Raw genomic sequence first — 10,276 nt, forward strand, 5'->3', positions numbered from 1 at the left:
TAGGAAAAAGGAGGCTTTTATTGCATTCTCGGGCTGGAGGAACATTTTTGGAGAGATGTGAGAGTGAAATAAGACCCTGGCTGTGTGAGTCACGGCTCAGACTTGCTCTCTATTCCAAGGGGACAGCTGGTGGCACTAACAAAACATCTCCCTGGATATATTGTCTGGCAGCAATCCCCCTCCTGCTTTTTCCAGCTGTAACTACCGTTACGTGATAAATAAATAAACACTCTGACAGTGATGTGTAGAGGCAGCTTTCCTTCCCTCGCCCCTGCAGGCTCTCACCCATCCCTCTCTTCCTGCTGCAGGACCACAATACCAGGATTTAAAAGAAGGAGCAGGAAGCACTGTGTTGGCTGTGCAGAGCCCCAAAGATTTGACCTGGACGGTACCCACATCCCTCTGCTTGGGGTGGAAGCTCCCCACTGCACCAGGGCTGAAATGGAGCTGTGGTGGAGGCAGAGATAAGCGATGCTCTCCCCTCCTTGCCTGTTTTATCTTCACAGCTAAAGCCTGGACCTCCCCAACCCTCACACACCCAGTACCACGCTGCCGGGGAGCCGGGAAGAGGTGCTGCTGGCTGTCCGGTTAATCAAAGCCCAACTGGAAGTTCATGACAGCTCCAAGCAGCAGCACCACCTCCTTCCTGCTGAGCTTCTGCTGCAGCTTTATTGGGAGCAATTCAAGGGGAAGGTCAGCCCCAACCATACTGCAGGTGCTTAAAACCCACAGGAATTCATATCCCACATCACCTCGCGCTAACGAAGGGGTGGTGGGGAGAGCTGCTGGCCCGTCATCAGCTCTCTGAAGTTTACACATGCACAGCAGCAAATCCTCTCGGACATTTCCCTCTGTATTTTAACATAGCTCCAGACATCAGCAAATCAATTAAAGTTCCTTATTCCTGAAGCCAGAGTGTTTTCTGGAACACCTTGTAAATTATTGAATGAGACAAGGCTTAGGGAAAGAGGCCGGCCTGAAAGCAGGAAGATTTTGTTTATGTACAAATACTGTGTATCCAGCAGCCGGGGATGTGCCCTTTGGGCTAAGATCAAGCCTTAACGATCAGTTTAATATCAAATACGTCTTTCTGGAAAGACTGGCTGAAGTCCAAAGAGAGGGATCATGGTTGGACACAGTGCTCTGTGAGGTGGCTCCTCGCTCTAAATGCCACAACCCCACGAAAGCTCTCGCTAATGCACAGCCTTTTGTCTGAGTCACCGCTTGACTCTTGTAGACCGCAACACATCCCGTCGTGGGTTATGAATGTTCCTGAAACCAGCTGGGAGATCGCGTCCATTCCACAAGGTAATTTATGGACAAACACCTTGCATGCCTGCTAAGGGGATCCAGCCTGTCTGCCGCCTCGCTAATGCACAAGCTAAACTTACCAGGACTTTTTCTGGATCCCCTGGGAAAAAAAGGACCACTCAGGAAGCTGGTGTGTGGTAGGGAAGAGACCCCTGAGCTCATGCCCAGCAGACCTCAAGTGAAATCCTTTTTCTCACTCAGAAGCACAATATCACTGGTTTTAACAAACCAGATTGGTGCTTTGGATTTTTAGCACATCTCTCTCTTGTTTTTTCCCTCTGCTCTCGTGAGACCCCACCTGGAGCCCTGTGGCCAGTTCTGGAGCCCTCAGCATACGGAGGACACGGAGCTGTTGGAGCGAATCCAGAAGAGGACACAGAGATGATCCAAGGGCTGAGAGCACCGCCTGTATGAGGACAGGCTGAGAGAGTTGGGGTTGTTCAGCCTGGAGAAGAGAAGGCTCCAGGGAGACCGTAGAGCAGCTTCCAGTGCTGAAAGGGTCTCCAGGAAAGCTGGGGAGGGGCTCTGGGTCAGGGAGAGGATGAGGGGGAATGGTTTTCAGCTGCAAGAGGGAAGACTGAGGTTAGATATTTGGGAAGAAATGTTTTCCTGTGAGGATGAGGAGGCCCTGGAACAGGTTGCCCAGAGCAGTGGTGGCTGCCCCATCCCTGGAGGGGTTCCAGGCCAGGTTGGATGGGGCTTGGAGCCCCTGATCCAGTGGGAGGTGTCCCTGCCCATGGCAGGGGTTGGAACTGGATGGGTTCTGAGGTCCCTTCCAACCCAAACCTTTCTATAATTCCTTATGGTCCGTTTGTAACACAGGGATGGATCCAAACAAGACTTGTGTGGCTTCTTCCAGCCATGGCGCGACCAGGAGCACAAACCCCATTACACAGCGCTAATGGGAAACCGGGACCCCTCTCGATTTGCACGGTCAGGGGCTGATTTTGGTCTGCACTGCACAAGGTAACTAAGAACTTTTCTAGATGACTGACTTTGGAATGTCATTAAAGTTATTTTTATGCAAGGAGTTTTAGTCCATGTGTTTAAATAGCAAATATACTAAATGGTGCTTTAAATATTAATAGAAGAGGATGCTTTGGTGAATTTATCTCTGTCAATTGATTTCAAACCATTATGTATGTTATGTGTAGGAACATTTGATATTTTTGCTGCCTGCTGGAAGGAAAAGGAACTGAAATCAAGATGAGAACGAGTCAGCCGAGTCACAGCAACTGGGAAAATGGAGAGGGAAACACGAAAAGATCAAAAGAAATTGATAGTCTTAATTCCAGGTTTTCCTTTACCTGCAGAAAAAAAAGGTAAGAAGGGGAAAGAGATCTAATTTATGAAAGCTGATCAAATGTGTATCCATATATTTATATTAGGAAATGTTATTAAAATGTCGCAGGTTTGAACCGCAGTCACTTACCAACACAAATTTGATTTAAATAATGTTTCTATTCAAAAGCAGGAATCACTGTAAGGATTTGCTTTATCCCTCCTGGCTTCACTAGATGGCTCTGCTCATCCCTATTCCTTCTGGCTTCCCCATGCTGACCAGGAAAGGGCGGCAGTAATGATGCTCAGCTGCCTTAAATCATTCTGAACTCCACGGAATTAAATCTGCTGAAGGAAATTTTAGGATCTTTAGGCTCAAAACCCACACAGCCCATGGCTGGAGGGCCTCCTGTATGAGGACAGGCTGAGAGAGTTGGGATTGTTCAGCCTGGAGAAGAGAAGGTTCTGAGGAGACCTTAGAGCAGCTTCCAATGCTGAAAGGGGCTCCAGGAAAGTTGGGGAGGGGCTCTGGAGCAGGAGGGCAGGGAGAGGATGAGGAGGAATGGTTTTCATTTGAAAGAGGGGAGATTGGGATGAGATCTTAGAGAGAAATGTTTTGCTGTGAGGGTGGGGAGGCCCTGGAACAGGGTGCCCAGAGCAGTGGTGGCTGCCCCATCCCTGGAGGTGCTCAAGGATAGGTTGGATGGGGCTTGAAGCCCCTGATCCAGTGGGAGGTGTCCCTGTCCATTGCAGGGGGTGGAACTGGATGGGCTTTGAGGTCCCTTCCAACCCAAACCATTCCATGATTTTATGATTCTATGATTTACTCCTGTCACACACCTAGGAATGAGTCTGGCTGCCAGACCTTCTCCCTTTGGAGCTGTGGCACAAACCACTGACTCCAGACAGGATGCCCTGAGCTTTTGCAAACCTCATGCCCAACCAGTAAAACAAGAATAACTTGGATTTATTTATTGTACCCACAGAATTGGCTTGTTTTTATTAAAAGCAAATACAATTTATTTTACAGCCCGAGCTAAGCCCTCCTACCCACCCTCCCCTTGCACCCGCGCAGCTCAATCTGCAGTCAGCTGGAAGAAGACCCACTTCCCACTTCCCTTCACATCCAGTGCTTCTATCAATTACAAAATAATAGTAAATATTCTCTGTAGGCAGCAACAGGTTCGGCTTTATCAAAGGCAAGAGTCAGAATAAACGATGGGGAAGGCTACTCTGTGCACCTTTTGTGTCCGATTCTGTCATGGCTTGGTCCTATTTCTCATCATCGGTTTGACTTGATGATTTTAGAGGTCTTTTCCAGCCTTAGTGATTGTAGGGTTCTCTAGAACAACTTGTGTTTGAACCTTTCCTGATTAATAATATTCAGAAATGGGAAGACTATGAGATGAGGTGCCTGTACTGCACCTGACAGACTTGGCATAAGGCTTTTTGCCAATCGTAATTACAACCTTCGAGGCAATGTGAGCAAGTTTTTAAATTTCACGAAGGTTTTTCAAAGGCACTGATGTTAGTTTTTCCTTTTCTGGTGAGAAATAGCACCGGGAGCTGGAAAAGAGAAATCTCCTCTTGGGAGAAGCATTTGCATTCTAATCATTGCTGCTTTATCTTGGAGCGTGAAACTCAAGAAGTGCGATACTCCACAAATAGAAGTCAAAGTGCCCAGTCTCCTTTCACCAGCAGAACAAGACAGATTACTGCTTGCTCCGTAGGTGACAGATAAAAAATTTAATGGTACAAAGCCTGAACCAGGTGATAGATGAAAATGAAGCAACAGCACAAATAGCAACAAATCAAGTAAGTTCTTAAAAACTGGTGTGCATGAGAGAAGGGCATTTTTTGTTTGGTTCCAGAAGAGGTGATAGGATTTACCACATATGTGAATGAGTTCTGCTCATTGGGGGAATGGTAGAGGCTCAAGGGGTGTCCAGGGTCACTACTCTGAGTTACACCGGTATCATGAGATCCTAGTTTGGCTAATGGAATTTCACCTGATAGCATTAAGGTCCTTAAAGAGCTGTGGCTCCCAAACCTCAACGGTGCTGGAGAAAACAGGTGCCAGGATAAGGTTGCACGGTTACTTTAAAGAAACACAGGGGTGCATAGTGCAAAGCTTTCTTTTACACAACCACGATGAGGTGGGAGGAGGAGGAGGCACATTCACACGCCTGTCTCAAAATGAATCCCCCAAATGATTACATCTTGATTCACATCAACAGAGTTTAGTTTCACAAAACGCCTTCGTTTCTGTTCTGCTCTTATTCACTCTTTCCTGGTTTTTGCTCAGGGTTATCCTTCCAGATGCGGATTGTGAGGCAGGTCGCCATGGCCAGCCAGCCCAGGTACGGCACCAGCAGCAGCGCCGCTATCTTGTTGATGCGGTACCAGGAGCACATCATGCCTATCGCCAGGCTGTCCAAGCACAGGATGTCGACCAGGGCCTGGAGAGCAGGAGAAGACAATGAGTCTGGTATACGCGCTCTTGGAACACACAGTCGTCTTCCCAGGCATGACTATAAATTACCCAGCTAAAGGCAATGAGATGGAATAGGACTGGGGGAGATTTAGCACTGAAAAGTCACCTGGAGTGATTCTAAACCCAAGGGCTTTGGCTCTAAACTTTCATCAGTGAGATCTGAAAGTATCACATCAGGAGTTCAGACTAATGTTAATTTGCTTTGTTCATCAAGTTCCACAGGTTAATTCATTGTTTATGATGATCAGTGCCTGCGTCTACTGATAACGCTTATGCAGGCGGAGCAGAAACATGCTTGTGTTGTGGCCGATGGCTATCGTTACCTAACAAACCTCCTGAAGTCTGTTAGAATGAGTCCAGAGAAGGCCACAGAGATCATCCAAGGGCTGGAGCACCTTCCATACGAGCACAAGCTGAGAGAGTTGGGGTTGTTCAGGCTACAGGAAGACCTTAGAGCAGCTTCCAGTGCTGAAAGGGACTCCAGGAAAGCTGGAGAGGGGCTCTGGATCAGGGAGTGTGGGGAAAGGACGAAGGGGAATTGTTTTCAGCTTAAAGAGGGGAAACTGAGATGGGATCTTAGGGAGCAATGTTTTGCTGTGAGGGTGGGGAGGCCCTGGCCCAGGTTGCCCAGAGCAGTGGTGGCTGCCCCATCCCTGGAGGGGTTCCCGGCCAGGTTGGATGGGGCTTGGAGCCCCTGATCCAGTGGGAGGTGTCCCTGCCCATGGCAGGGGGTGGAACTGGGTGGGCTTTGAGGTCCTTTCCAACACAAAACATTTCATGATTCTAAATATACCTTTCATCCACAGAGTGCAAAAATTCAGATGGAAACAGAAGTCTCTGTCTGTCATCTCTGGGCCTTGGCACCGCGGTAAGTGTTTTTTGAATATACCACAACTCCCCCCCTGCTGTGCCTTCACGCCCATTCTCCAACAGGCTCAATAGCGCACAGTGCCTTGTATTTGTTCGATAAGCCACTCACAGCTAATATCCCCTGCCCAGAGATGCTAACCTTGCTGCTTGCCGCGCAGGGTGTGTCTCCCAGAAGGTTTTATCTCCAACCCAGAATTCTTAACTAGGAGATGCAGTAGTTGGACTATCGACTCCCTGATCTCCCACCCTGCTCTGGTGGGGCGAGCTATCTGTACGGCAAGAGCTGGGTGAGGGGTGCAAGGGACTGATACCATTGTCTAGAGCCACGTGCAGTATGAACTAGACCTGAGCAAAAGCTCTTCTTGCGGCTCTCTTTACAGTTGCATAATGCTCGTTAGAAAAAACCTCCAAACGACCCTAAAACCACTGTGACAGGGACACAGACAAAGAAGCCTCCAGCAGATGAATGGATGGCAGCATACATTACCATCTTCAGGTTACGTGCACCAAAGAAGAGGGGAGGCCAAGCCCAGTTCAAGGCCAGCTGAGCCCCGTAGAGGCCAAGCGGGATGATGGCTTTGCTGCTGCAGCCACCCAGGTCGTTCCAGATCAGGTAGGAGGCGTAGCTGTGAAGAGGGGCAACACATCAGCATTTGCAGTGAGTAGACCCTTCATACAGACAAACTCTTCTCATGTAAGATTGGGGGTTTTTTTTGCAGGGAAGTCGTGTTTGCATGGGGGCTGCATCCACGTCCCTCACTGCTCTCAAACCCATCGCCTGTGCCAGACCTGCGCGGGTCATGTCAGTTCTCCATGGGCTGTGTCCCTGGCCAAAAGCATTGCCTCTAGCGTGAATTTGAGGAACTCAGCCCACAATTTGGCTTAGTCTGTCCTTCCTCTCCTGGGAATAAGCACATCTGACGTGCCCTGCTGATTTAGCCACAAGGGATATCCCAAAAGCAAACAGGAAGGCTGTGAAGATGATCTGAGGGCTGGAGGTCCTCCTGTATGAGGACAGGCTGAGAGGGTTGGGGTTGTTCAGCCTGCAGAAGATGAGGCTCCAAGGAGACCTTAGAGCAGCTTCCAACACTGAAAGAGGCTCCAGGAAAGCTGGGGAGGGGCTCTGTATCAGGAACTGCAGGGAGAGGACAAGGGGGAATGGTTTTCAGCTGAAAAGGGGGAGATTGAGATGAGATCTTAGGAAGAAATGTTTTGCTGTGAGGATTGGGAGGCCCTGGCCCAGGTTGCCCAGAGCAGTGGTGGCTGCCCCATCCCTGGAGGGGTTCCAGGCCAGGTTGGATGGGTCTTGGAGCCCCTGATCCAGTGGGAGGTGTCCCTGCCCATGGCAGGGGTGGAACTGGATGGGCTTTGAGGTCCCTTCCAACCCAAACCATTCCATGATTCTGTGACTCTAAGAGCGTTTGAAATGTCCTTCTCTGAAACAGCAGGATAAGGGAGCAGAACTTACCCCATGCCAGTGTACAGGACAGTCCAAGCAACAGGGAATATTTTGCGGGATGGACACCACGAAGGTTTTTTCAGCTTCTCATACCAAACAGGGATTTCTTTTCGATTAATGAACCAGCCAAGGAAACCTCCAACATGAGGCAGGACAGTAAAACCAGCAGTATAAGCCCACATCCTTCCTTGGTGGCTTGAAGTAGCCTTTTGCCTTCTGTAAGTTAAAAACAATAATTATTTATGACTGTTAAAGGACATTTTTTTTTCCTACTTTGATCTTTCAAGCTGTTTGGCTAATTGCTCGTATTCTCCTGCAGTCTTTAATGCAGAAGGCAAGTATTTACGATTGTGTTCAGCTCTGCTGCTGCCTCCCCTCTGCCCATCTCCGAAATAGGGGTAATTATTTCTATCATGGTTACGTTTTTCTCCTTGATCTACCCAGCAAAGTGGCTCCCCCCTGCTATTTCATACAATACTCATGTGGCAGGGTTCAGCTGAGGTGGTTATATTTGCAGAAGACAAGACTGCCGTCACTTTTATCATTCCTTCTCTGCTTGCCCCGGTCAGACAGCATGCAAACTTTAATGTATGTTCACGAGGCTACGCATCCCAGCAGAGCCGTTATCTCTCCCCTGCATGCTATTCTGAATGTGAAAAACCAGACAGATCATGTCCAGAAACTCCTATCCTGACTGACTTCATCTCATTTTTCACCGTGGATTTTTATTTTAAATAAAGTCTATCACAAGGCAACACCCTTACAGCAAATTCTAAGTGCTCAACAAACCTTGCTGAGCCCTCCCTGCAGCCTTAGCAGACAGAGGTGGATCCTCACCTCTGCAAAGCTGGGGCATAAGAATAGTTTCTTGGTTGCTCATGGTCTTCCTCTTGCATAAGAGGAAGGAGCATTTACTTTAATAGTTACATGATGCTCCCACACAAGACAGCTGTGATAAGGATAACATCTAGCATTTATTCTCATCTCAAACCTCCTCTGCTGTTGTCCTCAAGTGGACTCTGAACCTGACAGTCTTCATAGAATCGATAAGAGACATCAAAACCCATCCAGTCTCACCGCTGCCATGGGCAGGGACACCTCCCACTGGATCAGGGGCTCCAAGCCCCATCCAACCTGGCCTGGAACCCCTCCAGGGATGGGGCAGCCACCACTGCTCTGGGAAACCAGAGCTTCCCCACCCTCACAGGAAAGCATTTCTTCCCGGTTTTCTAACCTAAATCTCCCTTCTTTCAGCTTGAAACCATTACCACTCTGTCTTCTGTCCTCTTTTCACTTGCCCTTTGAATCCATTAAGGCATTCAACCCAAATTAGCATTCATTGGAGTTAAGGCAGAGGATTCACCAGGAGCAGAGCAGTTCTGTGCTATCAGCACAAACACAAAATGCTCCTGAGCAAATGCACTCGGGAAATGTTGGTTTTAGCGATGCAAGAAGAGAGAAACAGGCACAGAAAATTCCCTCACCGAGGGAAATGTCCCTGGCACTCTGAGTGCTGGTCAGATAAAAAGGGAACATGAGGAGAGTTGTGATCTGCACAGGCAACTCTGTTTGGGATTTTAATTCACAATTACCACTTTGCTATGTCCTAGGCTAATTGTCATTATTATCATCATGCTACAAAGCATTCATCTTTAGAACTGCACGCCAGCAGCACAAGCCAATTTACACATCAGTAAGGAACAAATACCCCAGACACCATCTCTAACTAACAATTCCTTTACCAGACAATTTATAGCGCTATTAAAGCATCTATGGAACCAGAAAATCAACCCAACGCTGAGAAAAATAATAGCAGTTAGTCCTGCTTTTAAAGCGTAAAACGGCACCAGCTGAGCTCCTCCATAACACTTCAAAAAGAAGGAAAATGGCAAAAGTAGATTTTTCCCTCCTCCCAACGCCTTCGTAGTTGCCAGACAAACCTGATAGGCTGCAGAGGTAACCGAGGGCTGAAAACAACACAACATTTATAAACCTATGATTTATCTCTCAGCCATTATAACTTAATGGGTTAGGAGCTGTAGAACCTTACCGTCTCTTATTGCCTGTCTCTCCCGCGCAGAGACAAAGGGTTGGACATCCAAGACCACCTCTGTCTCGGATGCTGGTGCTGCTCTACGATGAAGAAGTTGACGGCTGAGTTTTACCTAAATAGGAGGAAAAAGGGTGTGTGTGCGTGCGGTGGTGGCTGGATCAGATTACACAAGAAAGCCCCACGTTCTGCAAGAGTTACAAGGGATCTGGTGGTGGTTGAGAAACCCTGCAGGGGGCAGGACCAGCTGCTGGGTCCAGAAACACCGAGGTGTGACTTCTGAGGCTGTGGGCTTGGTTTAAGGACAATGATCTGGCCTCTAGAGCCAAGAGTGGCTACACGGGACGGAGAAGAACCCTTTGATCTGTCTGGGAGTGCATTGGGCAGGGGAAAGGGTAATTAAAGTGTGTCACATAAATTAATGTGGTAATTGGATAAGAGGTTGTGCATAAGGGATCAGCTCCATGACGGCAGGACTTGGTAACAGAGGATGCAAAGGCTGCATCCAAAGCAGTGGGACCAGCAGGTGAGGGAGGGAATTCTGCCCCTCTGCTCCACTCTTGTGAGACTCCAACTAGAGTCCTACATCCAGCTCTGGAGTCCTCAGCATAGGAGGGGCATGGAGCTGTTGGAGAGAGTCCAGAGGAGGCCATGGAGATGATCTATGAGCTGGAGCAGCTTCTACATGAGGACAGGCTGAGACTTGGAGTTGTTCAGCCTGGAGAAGAGAAGGCTGCGGGGAGACCTTAGAGCAGCTTCCAACACTGAAAGGGGCTCCAGGAAAGCTGGGGAGGGGCTCTGGATCTGAGAG

General features: G+C 48.5%; 1 protein-coding gene across 1 annotated transcript; it reads right to left on the minus strand.

Moving 5' to 3' along the window:
- Positions 1 to 3,565: 3,565 nt before the first annotated feature.
- LOC104067114 (translocator protein) lies at positions 3,566 to 9,748 on the minus strand. Its single transcript, XM_054087953.1, has 4 exons — positions 9,466 to 9,748; positions 7,425 to 7,631; positions 6,444 to 6,582; positions 3,566 to 5,051 (listed from the first exon to the last, which is right to left on the minus strand). Exons 2-4 carry the CDS (start codon positions 7,595 to 7,597, stop codon positions 4,869 to 4,871), a joined length of 495 nt encoding a protein of 164 aa, XP_053943928.1. The 5' UTR covers positions 7,598 to 7,631; positions 9,466 to 9,748; the 3' UTR covers positions 3,566 to 4,868.
- Positions 9,749 to 10,276: the final 528 nt, after the last annotated feature.

The sequence above is a fragment of the Cuculus canorus genome, chromosome 24, assembly GCF_017976375.1.
Source record: "Cuculus canorus isolate bCucCan1 chromosome 24, bCucCan1.pri, whole genome shotgun sequence".
NCBI classification, from domain to species: domain Eukaryota; kingdom Metazoa; phylum Chordata; class Aves; order Cuculiformes; family Cuculidae; genus Cuculus; species Cuculus canorus.